Source organism: Pristiophorus japonicus, chromosome 1, assembly GCF_044704955.1.
Source record: "Pristiophorus japonicus isolate sPriJap1 chromosome 1, sPriJap1.hap1, whole genome shotgun sequence".
NCBI lineage: Eukaryota > Metazoa > Chordata > Chondrichthyes > Pristiophoridae > Pristiophorus > Pristiophorus japonicus.
Window position 1 is genome coordinate 151,619,005 of NC_091977.1, and position 17,113 is coordinate 151,636,117.

Consider the following 17,113-nt stretch of genomic DNA (forward strand, 5'->3'; position numbering starts at 1 on the left):
GCTAGGGACACCATGGGCTCAAGGAGACCTAGAAGGGGAATCATAAACGATGTTTTCACTACCTACAATACAGCATCCTCTGTAATAAATAGCCTAGATGACATAGAACTGCAAACACAGATAAACAGTTTAAAGACCCAATTGAGAAAAATCCTGAAACAGGAGAATACAGTAGTAGAATCAGAACTACACGATGACCAGGCTATGACTGTCCATTTAAAAGAAATAGTGGCTGAGCTAGAAAAACATGCACAGACAGTGAATGTACTCATACTGGAGGATAGAAACGCTTCTGACCAGGCGGCACAGAACGAGGTGAGCGGACTATATGGGGCATGGTTGTTGGGCGAGGGCCGCAACAACCTGGAGGATTTAAAACAAGGTTTAGTCCCCTCTTGGATCAGGAACAAGCACCTCGCAGCCCTCCACCCATACAGCAATTCACTAAGCCCGTGCCAGCTCTGCCTAGCCTCTGAAGCCTACCCTGTCTCAGTAGACTGTGAGAAATCTAACCACACCATTATGGGAATTGTACTAAGGATGCCGGTCATGGGTGGGACAGCCCGACCCGCACCGGTATACCGGGTGGAAAACATTGGAGTTATTCAGGGAGGTGCACACATTCGTTTCGCAGCAGTCCCACCCTATGTCATAAAGTGGGTGCACGCTGTAACAGGTACTGACCTCTCCGGGTGCCGGAGCTGGGGTGCACACGTAATACTGTGTCCCCAGTACTTAAGTGCCCATTCAAAGTCACAGTGTGGGTTTAAAGCTGCTGGCGCACAGCCTATTAACTGCACCATGGAAGTAATGGCACAAGACCAGGTCCCTCCACAGGTAACATACATAGTGGGTGGGACATATTGTGTCACCACCAGTGTGCCCCACTACCAACATGGACACTTCTGGTGTCCGGTAAGTAACAGCAGTTTTTGCTTTAAACCTGAGGCATCAGTTCAAGTGGCCCAGGAACGGATTGTCCCCATTCCTGAACACTCCACTGTCCACCTCACTGTGAAGGAAAACATTACAAACTTGCAGGATTATGTTGTACATTTTAGCTTGCAATTCCCCCTCTACCCACACATCTTACCGCTCTGCTAAAAGCTGTAATTATCTCACAAAAATATTTCTACACTCTAGAACAGAAAACAATTGAGATAGGGAAAAAGATTCTCGAGATCACCATTCCGCCTTGATGAGACCTTTTCAGAAATATAGAGGTCTGACTATGTACCTTTAATGTTACTTGAGAATGTGTTTTGGCTATGTGCTTTGTTTTACTTTACTTAAAGTTGTGTATGACTGTATACCGTCATTTTACTGTGAAAACCGAGTAAAAGAGGGACATCATACCCCCTCTATGCTATAACCGAATTGTAATGACTGTATTCACCTGTATATTGCATTGCTTTTCAACAGGGGATGCAGGGTAATGTTTAGCTAGTATAAATGCAGGGAAGGTTGACTCTCAGGAGCAGGAATTTTGCTTAAGAGTGTGGAGTGTCAACAGGGGGGAATGAAGGAATGCAAAATTCACAAACCCCCCCCTTGTGTTTGGGCTCATTTGAAAGGAAATTTAATTTGGGACTATCTACCGAAAAGTTTGGAACTCTAAAGTGCTTATGGAATTATCTACGAACTTTAATATAATTTTGGATTTTAAAAGACAAACTCAAGGCTGTGGGCGGACCTACGGAGCTAGCAAGAGACAGTCTAATTAAGTAAAGCTACCTGGGTGTGAGAACTGAGTTAACCTATCTGGAAGAATGAGTATTTGAAAATCCTTCTCCACAAGAGACATAACATCACAAAATCACCCAGAGGTAGCTCCCCATCAACAAAGGTTTGGACAACCATTTCAGCATATACATCACAAAGAGGCCCAATCCAACCTGTATGCGAAAGATTAAGCACAAAAGGACATTGCAATTACCAAACTAATATTTCCATCAGGAAACAGTTTTCAAACATCAACCCACCCAAGACATATCAACTTTTAACGAGCCCGACAAAATATTACAAAGAAGAACCAAGCCCGCCAAAATTATACAAAGGATTTTGAAGAGATTTGGTGCTAAGATTAGAATCACTGAAATCGTATAACTGGCCACTGTTTTCAACAGAGGTTAGAGAGGTGGTTGCTAGGTAGCTACAAGGTTGCTACTGCCTCATCAAGACAAGGAGAGAAACCAATGCGACAGTTGTAAACTAACTTCTCCAGCCTCGAAGTCCTGAAGTCCTGAAGGAAGGAAGAACATCACCATCACAGCAGCGACCGACCACAGTCAACATGGTATCGAGGGAAAAACAGCCGCGATTTACTGTTAACTATCAAAAGGATTGGTAAGCATAAGTCCCTGCTGGCCCTGGAGTCTAACCTAGCTAGAATTAGATATTTGGAGGTGGGAGGTATAATTTACTGTGACCCCCTTTGAATGTGTAGTGCATGGTTCTTTATTAGAGTGATTTGTGACTTTAAGTTTGACCTTGTACCTTTCCTTGTATTGTTCTTTATTAGAGTGATTGTAAGTTTGACCTTGTATTTTCTTACTAGAGTAATAAGTCTGTATTACTTTGACTGTAATAAAACCAAAATTCTTTGCATCAAACCAGTGTCCTCTGCACTTTTGTCACACCCCCCAAATAAATCCAGAGTACAGAACCCAAGGGAGTGGGAGCGATTCGAACCGCTCAAGTTGGTCAGAAGGGAACCTGACCTCCCTTACAGCACCAAGCGCATTCCATTTAGAAATTTACCGCTGACATTTTCGGTTCCACTGCCTTAAGAGAATTGTGCAACAACTGATTTAGCGCTCCCTTTCCCTCTCGGGTCGCAGAAACCTAATTTTGCGGTAGACACCGCAAACGTTTAAGGGGCGCTATTGTTACCGCCCCAACATAATTAACGGCCCAAAATGGGCAATACTGAATTTCTAGCCCAAAGATTCTATGATAAATACACCACATCCACTGGTTCCCCCTTATCCACCCTGCTCGTTACATCCTCAAAGAACTCCAGCAAATTTGTCAAACATGATTTTCCTTTCATAAAACCATGCTGACTCTGCTTGATTGAATTATGCTTTTCCAAATGTCCCGTTACTGCTTCCTTAATAATGTACTCCAGCATTTTCCCAACGACAGATGTTAGGTTAACTGGTCTATTGTATCCTGCTTTTTGTCTGCCTCCTTTTTATAAATAGGGGAGTTACATTTGCGGTTTCTATTATAATTTTTGGGCTGGTACTGTGAATGTTTCCAGATTGCTTTAAAAATTTAACTGGTTAACTAATGTCTTTCAGAGGACCCAGTCTGGCCTACAAGTGATTCTGGTCCCATACTATTTGGCTGAATCAATGCCTTCAGGGCAACTAGGGATAGGTAATAAATACTACCCTGTGATAGTGTTGCCCACATACTTCACGATAGAATAATTACATTTATCTACTGAATTGTTTTTTATGTCTTTCAATGACTTCATTTAAGTTCTAACTAGAAGGACTAAATCTCGCTCAAAAGCCTGGAATTGTTGTTGCCCAGAGCTGTGACACTGTCTGCAGAATTTGTAGCACAGTTGGAGCACATGCAGTTTACCCAATTTCCCAGGATGTATTAGAGAAAGAGAAAGGAAGTCTCGTGTCAGAGAAGGGTGGGGGTGAGAGGGAGAAAGAGTGCGGCCTAAAAATTGGACTGCGGCATGAAAGTTGCCGGTGTCACCGCGGCCTCGGGTTAACAGTCGCTGAAAGTGGTCACGCTGATAGGAGAAAAAAAATTGCGCTGGGGACGAAAGATTTTTAGCCCAGTGTTAAATGCACCTGGTGGTGCTGAATGTGGCACCCAGAAGAGGTGATGCATCTTCCAACAGCCTCTGGAAGCAAGACTATGAATTCGCTAGGCTATTAAAAGGACATGCATTGTCATTTGCTTAAAAGGACAATGCCTTCTGAATTGATAAAAATAAAAATGAAGTAAAATTACAGTTTTCAGCCCTTACAGCTCTATTGCCTTTTTAAAAAAAAATTACATTTGTAAACAAAATCCCTCATGGGAGTCTTCAGCTCTTAAAGCTGAATTCCCTTCCAGAAAACTGCTTCAGCACTAACTCAAATGGCTCAGCAAGCCAGGGAAGCGGTGGATATGCTGACCAGAAAGGTACTGTCTGAGTTGCATCCTTCCTTCTGCTTCCTCCTCTTCTGTTTCTTCCTTGTCCCTCTGCGAGCGGATGCTGTGAATTTGAAATAGAGGCATAAAATGCTGGAAATACTCAGCAGGTCAGGCATCACCTCGACCTGAGACGTGAACTCTACTTTGATCTCCACAGATGTTGCCTGACCTGTTGAGTATTTGCAGCATGTTCTGACTTCTCAGGGGCCTTCCTTTACCATCTGAGGCCGTGCAAGCATCCAGCAGCACTCCCTGCACACTTAAAAAACTTTAAAAAAATGTCTCAATCTTCCTCGTTGCCATGCTCTACCTCACAGTTGATAAGTTGGAGTGGAACTAAACTACAGAACCAATGGGAAGCTGTTCAACCTTCGCCGTCTCCAGGCCAGGTTCAAAACCACTCCAACCCCTGTCATCGAGCTACAGTATGCGGACTATGCCTGTGTCTGTGCACACACAGAGGCTGAACTCCAGGACATCGTCGACATATTTACTGAGGCATATGAAAGCATGGGCCTTACGCTAAACATTAGTAAGACAAAGGTCCTCCACCAGCCTGTCCTCGCCGCACAGCACTGCCCCCCAGACATCAAGATCCACGGCATGGCCCTGGACAACGTAGACCACTTCTCATATCTCGGGAGCCTCCAATCAACAAGAGCAGGCATCGCTGACGAGATCCAACACCGCCTCCAGTGCGCCAGTGCAGCCTTTGGCTGCCTGAGGAAAAGTGTTTGAAGATCAGTCCCACAAAACTGTCACCAAGCTCATGGTCTACAGGACCGTAGTAATACCTGCCCTCCTGTATGGCTCAGAGACGTGGACCATGTACAGTAGACACCTCAAGTCGCTGGAGAAATACCACCAGCGATGCCTCCGCAAGATCCTGCAAATCCCCTGGGAGGACAGATGCACAAACGTTAGCGTCCTCGTCCAGGCCAACATCCCCAGCCTCGAAGCACTGACCACACTTGATCAGCTCCGCTGGGCAGGCCACATAGTTCGCATGCCAGACACGAGACTCCCAAAGCAAGCGCTCTACTTGGAACTCGTCCACGGCAAATGAGCCAAAGACGGGCAGAGGAAACATTACAAGGACACCCTCAAAGCCTCCCTGATAAAGTGTGACATCCCCACTAACACCTGGGAGTCCCTGGCCATAAACCGCCCTAAGTGGAGGAAGTGCATGCGGGAGGGCACTGAGCTCCTCGAGTATCGTCACTGAGAGCATGAAGAAATCAAGCGCAGGCAGCAGAAGGAGCGTGCGGCAAACCAGGCTCCCTACCCACCCTTTCCATCAACGACTATCTGTCCCACTTGTGACAGAGACTGTGGTTCTCGTATTGGACTGTACAGTCACTAAGAACTCATGCTAAGAGTGGAAGCAAGTCTTCCTCGATTCCGAGGGACTGCCTATGATGATGGATGATGATGAGATGGTGGAAAGACTTTGGGGAATCAGGAGGTGAGACACTTGCTGCAGAATACCCAGCCTCTGACCAGCTCTTGTTGCCACAGTATTTATGTGGCTGGTCCAGTTAAGTTTCTGGTAAATGGTGACCCCCAGTATGTTGATGGTAGGGGATTTGGCAATGGTAATGCCACTAAATGTTAAGGGGCGGTGGTTAGACTCTCGCTTGTTGGAGATTGCCTGGCACTTGTGTGGCGCAAGTGTTACTTTTTATTTTTGCGATTTATGTTGATGTGGTGTCAGTAAGGTATTGCGAATGTTTTGGATGATTTTTTTGCCGATTTTGTTTTCCCCAGGGAAGCCTCTCTTAGGGCGCTCCGAGGCCGGCTGTTTAGCTCGGGATTTTCAGTTGCTCAGCTGGCCTAGCGTCCTAAAAGAGGTGTAGAACGCCTCCCTTAACGCTCCGCTCCACACTCTGGGCCCAGCTGATGAATTTTGCGGCTGTAGACGTAAACCATTTTCCGGCGCAAAACGTACCGCTTCGCCTGGATTAACGCCGCAAAAGAGACACGACTGAATTTACACCCCAGAGTCTTTAAAATAGGGCTTGATTTACATCTACATACCCTGATTTAAATTTCCCACAGCCTCTGACTATTTTCAGTTGAATACTACATGCAATCTTGATTTCCACAGGAGAATGACTAGAGTATATTAAAAGTTTTCTGTCGTGCACGTACTTCTTGTGTGTCATACTAACTTTGTGTAACACTTTTCCCATTGTACTTTATTGCTAATACTTCTATTGATAAAGAACAGGACAAAACTAGAGGCCATCAATATAAGATAGTCACCAAGAAATTAAATAGGGAATTCAGAAGAAACTTCTTTATCCAGGGAGTGGTGGGAATCTGGGACTCGCTACCATAGGGAGTGGTTGAAGAGAATAGTATAGATGGATTTAAGGGGAGGCTAGGAAAGCATATGAAGGAGAAGGGAATAGAGGGTTATGCTAATAGAGTTGGATGAGGATAGACGGGAGAGGCTCGAGTGGAGCATAAATGCCAGCATGGACTGGTTGGGCTGATTGGCCTGTTTGTATGCTGTATATCCTATGTAATCCTATGTAATCTTCTGATTCACTGTAAGCAACACACAGATTTTTATATATGCATCATATGTATATATACACTCACACATAAAGATCCAGACAAAACTATAAACTGTATCATTATCAATGGATATGTACAAAGGAAACCAACATCATGAAAAGTATGTAAATGCCTGGGGCAACTAAAAGCTGTTTGAGTCTGGTACTGCAGCTTTTAATTTCCTTATCAATCTAGCTCCAAGACCAACAGATCAGACCTGTCAAATAGCTCTCCTCCTGTGACCAGTTCCAGAACCAAGTTAATCTCTGTTGGAGTCTCAAAGATCTCTTTCAGTCTAATCTGTAAAAAATTACATATGAAAAGCCACAATTATTAATTAATATTTTTCTTCACCTTTATTAATAAGCATTTCAAAAATTGTGATTATAAACTGATGGGTCCAGTATTTATCATTCTCTGCTACTATCAGAATAGAACCAAAATCGGGTCATGGTGCAGTGCACTTGATACTGTGGCATGGTAAGGCTTGGATTGTGCTCAAAGTCCTCTGCTTGCTGATTGTTACTATGAAAATATGACAAGCAGAGTTCAGATCCTTCTCATAGATGAAGCAAATGGGAATGTCTCCTGTTCACTTTTTCATACATCAAAGTGGCTTCTTTTAAAATCATAAAGGCAGTGGGGTGGGAACGGGTTTCCATGCCCTTCCTTTTGGCTACAGGTAATGCTTAGTATGGTGTACAATCAAATGGGCAATAAATAAACAAAAAGGGGGGAGTAGTATTATCACCACAAAAGAAAATATGTTAACTAGATTGTGATCAATATAATTAAAACCGAATTAGTTTCCAGCAAATTTCAGCATGGTAAAACGAGGGCTGGATTTCCGGCTTTTAAGATTTCGGGGCGTTAACAATGTGTGTTTCCTTATATCTTGATGCATTTTAAAAAGCATTCGTCACTGTGACCACACATATAGGGCTGGATTTTCGGATTTTAAGATTTCGGGGCAGTCCTGATACCGCCTGAAAAAAGTTTGCACCTCAGTCAACAAAATTGGGCAGCTGGGCCCTGAGTTTCGGCCAGAACGCTAAGGGAGACGTTGCACACCTCTCTTAGGGCGCTAGGCCGGCTGAGCATGCAAAAATGCCGAGCTAAAGAGCCAGCCTCGGAGCGCTCTAAGAGAGGCCTGGGGAGAAAAAAAAACTGAGAAAGACCCACCAAAAATATTCCCAATAAATATCTCACGCCATCACAACATAAATTGTACAAAAAATTAAATAAAAAACAATGGCACTTACCTGAGGTGGACATTACTTACCTCACTGCAGCCGTTACAGCTCGACCACCCGTTTTCACAGTCAGTCCCAGCATGGCGCTCTACGCAGTGCTACAAATCGGGAGAGAGCCAAAAGTCGAGCCGGTGTCGCAACCAAGGGCATTGCACACCGGCTCGCCTTTTCCAGGCCTCGTGAAACCGGCCCCGAAAATCCCGGCGAGGCACTGGAAGCTGGCCGCCCGCCCAGAAGAGCTCACCGCCGCCATTGCCGCCCCCCCGGGGCAAAAACAGAAGCGGCAACAAGCCGAAAATCCAGGCCAAGATATTAAGGCCCAATTTTTATCCTGCCCGCCTGGCGGGAACGGGTCAGGCGGTTAAAATGATGTTTCTGCGTTTCCTGGTTCCCGGTACATTTGCAGCCGCCACCATTTAAACAAGGCCCAGGTGTTAAAATCTCCTGAAACTCGCATTGCAAAGGGACCGGATGATTTGATGGCCACCTTGGTCTCCATGGGCCACACTTATGCACCCAGTTAAAATTGTGCCTAAAAGCAGAATACGTTTAAGCGCTTATCAAATTCTAAGTTGTGAGCGCCTTGGAAAATATGGTCTAGAAATTGGATAAGGTCCGAAAATGGGCAGTATCAAGGGCCAGCACTATTGCGCTTGTTGAAAGTGGTCCAGGCAGCATCCAAAATTCGTGCTGCCTGCTCATTATAATGATTGCAGTGCTGATCTCAGCGCTAAATGCGCTGCTGATTGGCTTAGCACTCAACAGCTGGGCCAATATTGGGTGCAGTCTAATGGCCAATAATGTTTGCCCTAGTCTTTCTCCACTACTTAAAGGGGAGGTGCTTTGTTGCAGCAGCATCTCGTTGTCAATCAGGCTGAAGACAAAGCTCAGCAACCCAGAGAGAGAGCGCAAGAAGGTTTTTGAATGCTGCACTCGAGGCCTTGGTTGTAGCAGTTTAAAGGCAGTAGGATGTACTGTTCCCGTAGGGTGGCAGGAAGCCATCCAAGGGTACTAGTGGAAGCCTCAGGCAGGAGAGAGATACCTCCGTCATGGCCATCATTGTGACTCCAAGGACAGAATCCATTTGGTTAGAGTTGTGAAGCAAAAAGGGCATGATCACGCTATTGGGGGTATTCTATAGGCCTCCAATGTTCTTGCGGGGAGGTTCACTAGTGTGGTTGGGGAGGGTTTAAACTAAATTGGTAGGGGGGTGGGCACCAGCATATAGAAGTAGAAAAGAAGAATAAGGTGCATAAAGGAGTGAGATTGTTGGATAGTACTAGAGAAAGAAGTAGTACCATATTAGATAGGAGCAGACTAAGAAGGACTACGAGGAATACAAAGACAGCATTAGAATGCATGTATGTAAAAGCACAAAGTGTGGTGAATAAGGTTGGTGAGCTACAAGCACAATTAGCTTTGTGGGAATATGATGTAGTGGCAATAACGGAAACATGGCTTAAAAATGGTGAGGACTGGGTGCTTAATATTCACGAATACAAAGAACATAAGAACATAAGAAATAGGAGCAGAAGTAGGCCATTTGGCCCCTCGAGCCTGCTCCGCCATTCAATAAGATCATGGCTGATTTGATCCTGGCCTCAACTCCACTTCGCGCCTGCTCTCCATAACCCTTGATTCCCTTATCGTTCAAAAATCTGTCTTTCTCCACCTTAAATATATTCAATGACCCAGCCTCCACAGCTCTCTGCGGTAGTGAATTCCAAAGATTCACAATCCTTTGAAAGAAGAAATTCCTCCTCACAAAGTGTTCAGAAAAGATAGGGAAGGAAAAAAGGGAGTGGGTTGGCAGTACTTATTAGGGAAAACATTATAGTGTTGGAAAGAGAGTTGGAAAGAATCCATTTGGTTAGAGTTGAGAAGCAAAAAGGGCATGATCAAGCTATTGGGAGTATTCTATAGGCCTCCAAGTAGTGAGATAGAGGAGCAAATCTGCAGGGAAATCACAAATGTGCAAGAACTATAGAGTGGTGATATTAGGGGACTTTAATTACCCAAATATTGATTGGGATAATGTTAGAGTAAAGGGAAATGAGGGGGAGGAATTTCTGAAATATGTTCAGGAGAATTTACTTGACCAGTATGTTCTCAGCCCAACTTGGAAGGAGGCATTGTTGGATCTGGTGCTGGGAAATGAGGTGGGCCAAGTGGACCAAGTGTCTGTGGGAGAACACATGGGTAAGAGTGATCATCTTATCATAAGGTTTAGATTAGTAATGGAGAAGAGCAAGGAACAATCTAAAGTGGAATTTCTAAATTGGAAGAGGGCTAACTTCAATGGGATAAGAGATCTAGCCGGGTAAAATGGAACCAAAGATTGACAGGAAAAACTGTAACGGAACAATGAGTGATCTTTAAGGAGGTGATGTTTCAGGTACAGGCTAGGTACATTCCAATAAGAGGGAAAGGTTGGGGAACCAAAGCCAGGGCTCCTTAGATGACGAGGAAAATAGAGAATATGATGAAATGAAAAAAGAGGGTGTATGATGCATGTCAGGTGAATTCTTCAAGCGAGAACCAGGCCAAATACAGTAAGTTGAGAGGGGAAGTGAAGAGGAAAATAATACTGGCAAAGAGAGAATATGAGAATAGAATGGCGGTTAACATAAAAGGGAACCCAAAAATCTTCTACTGGCATGTAAATAGTAAGCGGCTAATAAGAGGCAGGGTAGGGTCTAGTAGGGACAAAGAAGGCGATATATGCTTAGAGGGCAAGGCTAGAATACTTAATGAGTACTTTGTATTGGTGTTTACTAAGAAAGAGGATGCTGACAAAATATCGGTAGAAGCAGAGATGGTAGAGGTAATGGATGAGGTGAAAATTGATAGGCAGGTGTACTGAAAATGCTTAGAGTGGATAAGTCGCCTGGTCCGGATGGCTTGCATCCCAGGTTGCTAAGGGAAATGGGGGTGGAGATAGCGGAAGGACTTGCCATGATCCTCCAATCTTCCCTAGATGTGGGGGAGGTGCCATAGGATTGGAAAGTGGCAAATGGGAGACCCTTGTTCAAGAAAGGATGAAAGGACATTCCTAGTAACTATAGGCCGGTCAGTTTAACATCAGTGGTGGGTAAGGTTTTAGAAACAATAATCAAAGAAAAAGTTAATAGGCACTTGGAGAGGTTTCAGTTAATTAAGGAGAGCCAGCACAGATTTGTAAAAGGCAGATCGTGTTTGATAATATAATTGCATTTTTTGATGAAGTAACAGAGAGGGTTGATGAAGGGAATGCAGTGGATGTTGTAGATATGGATTTTAAGAAGGCATTTGACAAAGTGCCACATAAAAAGCTGGTCAATAAAATTGGGGCTCATGGAATAGGATGGTCAGTGTCAGCTTGGATAAGAAATTGGCTTAAGGACAGAAAACAGCGCGTCGTAGTAAATGATTATTTTTCAGACCGGAGGATGGTGGACAGTGGTGTTCCCCCGGGGTCAGTGCTAGGACCACTGCTTTTTTGATATATATAAATGACTTGGATATTGGAATACAGAGTAAAATTTCAAAATTTGCTGATGATACCAAACTTGGAGGTGTGGCAAACTGTGAGAATGGTACCAATTGACTGCAACAGGACGTAGATAGGCTGGCAGAATGGGCAGACAAGTGGCAGAGAAGTGTGAGGTGACGCATTTTGGCAGAAGGGATAGGGAAAGGTAATATAGACTTAATGGCACAGTTCTAAAGAGTGTGCATGGACAGAGGGACCTGGGGATTTATGTGCATAGATTTTTAAAGGTGACAGGACATGTTGAGAGAGTAGTTAGCAAAGCATATGGGATCCCGGGCTTCATAAATAGAGGTATTGAGTGCAAAAGCAGAGAAATTATGCTGAACCTTTATAAAGCTCTGGTTAGGCTACAACTGGAGTTTGTGTCCAGTTCTGGTCACCACACTTTAGGAAGGATGTGAAGGTCCTTGAGAGGGTGCATAGGAAATTTACCAGAATGGTTCCAGGGATGAGGGATTTTAGCTACAAGATTAGGTTGGAGAAGCTGGTGTTGTTCTCCTTCGAGCAAGGAGGTTGAGGGGAGATTTGATAGAGGTGTACAAGACTATGACAGGTTTAGATATGGTAGACAAAGAAAAGCTGTTCCCATTAGTTGATGGTACAAGCACTGGGGGACACAGATGTAAGGTTTTGGGCAAGAGATACAGGGGGGATGTGAGGAAAAACCTTTTTACGCAACGAATGGTAATGACCTGGAACTCGCTGTCTACGAGGGTAGTGGAAGCGGAGATAATCAGTGATTTCAAAAGGAAATTGGATAGGCGCTTGAGGGAAGTAAACTTGCAGGACTACGGGGATAGAGCGAGGAATGAGACTGACTGGATTGCTCTACAGAGAGCCGGCTTGGACTCGATGGGCCAAATGGCCTCCTGTGCCGTAAATGACTCTATGACTCTAAGTTTAATGACCTCACATGGCAGGTCAAAGTGAGTGAAGGCTTCAGAAAATGCCATATCCCACCATTTGCACCACAAGCCTCACACATTGCTCAATGCACCACAGCCCCATCACTCACCTACCAACAATCTCTACCTATCACCACTCATACCTCATAATCATGGCTTAACTTTACCCTCACAATATTACACTGCTGCAACACTCACACCCACATCTCACATCTTGCACACAATATTCAAATATGGCAGACACATCACCCAAATACATTGCACTACACTCACTGACACACTTCCTTTTCTATTGCAGGCCAAGGTAGCTCATAGCCACCGGGAACAGCAAATGGGAGGCGGCTAAGGCGCTGTACAGACCTCAGCCACCTGGAGGAGTCCATGACCGTGGCCGTGGCAACGAGAGAAGCTGAAGCTCTTGCTATTAATGATGATATGGTCATTCCTAATCATTCTTCTCACATCCCATCTCCCCCTCATCCCACAATCTTTTCTCACTTACAAGCTGCTGATGATGTATACATGGATATCTGGCTTTCCCCCCCTCCCCTCACCACAACCTGACTCTTGAGCCTTTCTGCTTTCAGATGCCCAAGAACTGCCTGTCCCTCACCTTATGGAGGAGGGTGAAGGAGAACAAGAAGACACATCGTCACTGTATCTGACACTCGCAGACACCAGCTCAGAAACTGGCACTGTAGAGGGTAGTATAAAGGCAGGATCTACACATTGGCATCGACCATGAGTGGGCTGCAGCAAGGCCAGGGGAAAGGGTAGCTTGGGGGTTTGTGCATGAGTTCTGCTGCACGAGATTGAGATGATGGCCTCGATGGGGTGGCCTTCAAAAAACGGATGATGGCCATGCACACCGAAATGCTAGGTGCAATGGCAAGCCTGCCAGAGAGCCTCGTGGCAATGTCAAGGAGCATGGAGGAGACCGGCTCCAACATTGGACATTGGGGCTTTCCACAGAGCTTGGAGCCCAAGATTTCCAGGATGGAAGTGATGGACAGCACCAGGAGAGACCTTGACAACATAGCCATGATGCTGCATGTGATGAGCGATGTCACATCTTCCATTGCAGCACCGGCAGAAGTGACCGAAAGTCTTACTGCTGCAATGGAAGTGCAGACTGCTCTCCTGCAAGCTCAGCTTCAGAATGTTGCCATCATGTCTGGGTTTACCAGTGTTGAAAGAGATTTGTAGGGAATTGCAGCAGTCCAGCGAGCTATCCTGCAACAGATTGCTAAGAATGCTGAGGCACCGCCCGGGGGAGTAGCAATGGGTCTGTAGAGCAAGAACCTCCTGTCCTCTCTCAGGATTACAGCAATCCTACTCCCACCACTGCTATTCCGCCATTACCCTTGCCGCTGCCTGTCAGCCAGCCCAGCCCAGACTGCTGCCGCCCATGCCAAGGTGGTGCAGTCTACAGTGGGCCCTTCTACCATTAGCTATGAGGAAAGATTGGATAGGCTGGGTTTGATTTCTTTGGTACAGAGGAGGCTGAGGGGAGACCTTATTGAGGTGTATAAAATTATGAGGGGCCTAGATGAGTGCATAGGTATTTCCCTTAGCAGAGAGGTCAACAACCAGGGGCCATAGATTTAAAGTAATTGGTAGGTGGTTTAGAGGAGATTTGAGGGGAATGTCTTCACCCAGAGGGTGAAGGGGGTCTGGAACTCACTGTCTGAAAGGGTGGTGGAGACAGAAACCCTCACTACATTTAAAAAGCGCTTGTGTGTCCACTTGAAGTGCTGTAACCTACATAGCTAGGGACCAAGTGTTGGATTTTCGGCTTGGTTGCCCCTCAGTTTGCGCCCCGGAGGGGCAGTAAATGGTGTCTCTAGGCGTAACGCCGGGCATCCAGCTTTTACCGCCTGGCCGGCAAATTCGGCTCATGGTTTGCGGCGGCGCAAAAACTTACCGCCCGCTGTCTAGTTGGATGAGGAGAGGTCGAAGATGTCTGGGAAGGAGAGCTTACCTCCCACGGGTTTACAGGCGCCAACGCTCATACCTCCAGCTCTCTGAAGAGCAGTTTGTGAGAAGGCTATGCTTTCAAAAGGAAGTGTTGACAGAGATATGCCATCGCCTACAGGCAGACCGATACCTGCTCTGGAGGCAGCCTTCAATACTCCCCTCAACAGGTATCTGAATTCATTGTGGTGTGCTGCATGTTGCACAGCTTGGCCATCATGAGGGGCCAGGCAATGCCAGTAGGGATTGCATGCCCACCGCAGGAGGAGGAGGACGACGATGAAGAGCAGCCTGGCGAGGCCCCCATTGGATAGCCACACCATCCACGGGGGAGTCAACCTGGAGATGCAGACGGACTGGTTCACCTAAAAGGAGGAAACTGAGGGATAAAGCTAATACTCGACATGTTATGTGCCCCCATAAAGTCACATCTCCGGTGAACGTTGGAATGATACACAAGACACCAATGGCAAAGGATGAATCATAAATTTTACTGCAACAAATTAACAAAAACTCCCCCCACTAAAATAAAACCATACAATATACAACGTTATGTTGCAGGGTACTGAGCCGCAATGAAGTTCCTTAAATGAATGAAACTTTTTTAACGCCGTGATTTTCGACATGGGTGCAAAAACCTCGTGTGACGCCTGATTTTGCACTCCCGATCATGGACCCTTTTTTGGCCAAATTTTGTAGACAAGGGCGGTATCAGTATCACCCCACCGCCATTAGTGCCCCGAAATCTCAAAAGCCAAAAATCCAGTCCCAAGAGCTAGAAAGTGGGATTAGGCTGGATAGCTCTTTGTCGGCCGGCACAGACACAATGGGCCGAAATGGTCTCCTTTCGTGCTGTAAATTTCTACGATTCTATGATTCTACATCCACAGCTGCTTGAGGTCGTCCTGCAAGGCCATCTGCAGTCTCCCCACCGAAAGTCAGCAGCCTTCCACCAGACATGCTGCAGCCACTCGGGGAGCATAGCATGGCAGGCGAGGACCCAGAGGCAGCACGGGCCAGCCCACACTGCAATATGTGTGTGCACTAGGTCCGTGCAGCAGACCTGGTCTCCAGTTGTCTTGGTTAATCCTTGCCACTGGACCAAGACCTAGCCCGTGTGGTGGTGGCTGGTGTGCAACAGCCACCACACGTTAAAAAAATCCACGCACAGGCATCTTCCACCCCTTAACATGTAGTTCGGGAATATTAGGTCCTTCACTGAAACACCTGTGAACTTATCCCTTTTTGGCGTGGAAGCAAGTCATCCTCGATACGAGGGACCGCCTATGATGATGATGATGATGATGAACTGCATTGGAGCACTAGAGTAGGAAAAGGCACACGAACGACATGCACTAAAGGATTACACAAGGGTGATTAGTTCATATTGTAGTGTTGATTGGATTGTGATAAATGTATTAATTTTGTTTGTAATGTTTGTTTTGTGGTGGTTCTCATTTCAGCTTTGTGCCCTGGAGGACGCTGTAATATTCCATGACAGAGGGATGGTATGATGGAGATGTGATGAGCAATGGGGACCTGAGGATTCATTCACTGGAATCAGAGTCTGATAAGACCTTCACGGACAGCCACATCCAGAACAGGGATCTGCTGCCTGCCTCCTGCATTCCTCCTCGTCCTTGTTCTCTTCATCTTCTCTCTCGCCCTCCGCCTGAGGTGGTCCCACAATCCATGGAGGCAAGGGCTGCACCAACTTGTAAAGCATGCAGCAGACCACCACAAAATGGGACACCCACTCCGGCGAGTACTGGAGGGCTCCTCCCGAGCGGTCAAGGAAGCGGAACCGTTGCTTCAGCAGCTCGAAAGTCTGCTCGATGAGGTTCCTGCTGGCAGCATGGCTGTAATTATAGAAGTGCTGGCTACGAGTGATGGGGTTGCAGAGGAGAGTCATCAGCCAGGTGTAGTGGATAGTATTTGACTCCAAGCAGCCACCCTGAGGTTTTAAGATTGGCTGGAAGATTGCTGGCACACTGGACTGGTGCAGTCTGAAGGCATCATGGCTGCTGCCAGGATAGCGGGTATTCACCATCATGATACGCTGGGCGTGGTCGCACAGCAACTGCATATTAAGTGAGTGGTAGCCTTTGCGGTTACGGAATATCTCAGAATTGGTATGCTGTGGCCACAAAGCCATATGGGTGCAGTCGATGGTACCTGCACCATGGGAAAACCCGCTAACCTGGCAAAATCACAGGCGTGTTCCTCCTGCTTCTCTCTGTTCAGACAGAAGACAATGTAATGGCTTCTTCTGGTGCAGAGAGCATTTATGACCTCATATGATGGCAAACTGGGAAATGTTAGCTATGTCTCCTGCTGCAGACTGGAAGGATCCGCTGCCAATGAAATGTAGGGCCATGGTGAACTTGAGAGCTACTGGGAGAGCTGTGGTCGCCCTGCTCTCAGGCTGCAGATCTGGTTGCAGGAGGTGGCAGAGTTCTGTAACCACCCCCTGGTGAAGCGGAGCCTCCTAATACATTGCTCCTCGCTTAAGTTGAGGTAAGAGAAGTGCTCTTAGAAGACCCTAGGTTGGTAAGGTCTCCTGTAGTGAGTCCTCCTTGCCCTCCTCCTCCTCCTCTCTCTGCATGCATCTCTTTTTTGCTGCCTTTACTCCCTTTCCCGAAGATACTCGAGTGCGAGGGAGACTGCAATAGAGCCCCATGACAGTGAGCAAGTGGTGTGAGCAGAAGCCTTTAAAATAC

The 17,113-nt window shown here is 46.1% G+C and overlaps 1 protein-coding gene across 1 annotated transcript in view; it reads right to left on the bottom strand.

The window, feature by feature from the left end:
* The window catches only part of LOC139234129 (calcium/calmodulin-dependent protein kinase type IV-like), a 406,822-nt gene that overhangs the window by 197,398 nt on the left and 192,311 nt on the right, over nucleotides 1–17,113 (bottom strand). Inside the window, exon 4 of the mRNA XM_070865140.1 lies at nucleotides 6,947–7,029. Coding sequence (XP_070721241.1) covers nucleotides 6,947–7,029 — 83 coding nt within the window. The remainder of the gene's footprint in view (nucleotides 1–6,946; nucleotides 7,030–17,113) is intronic.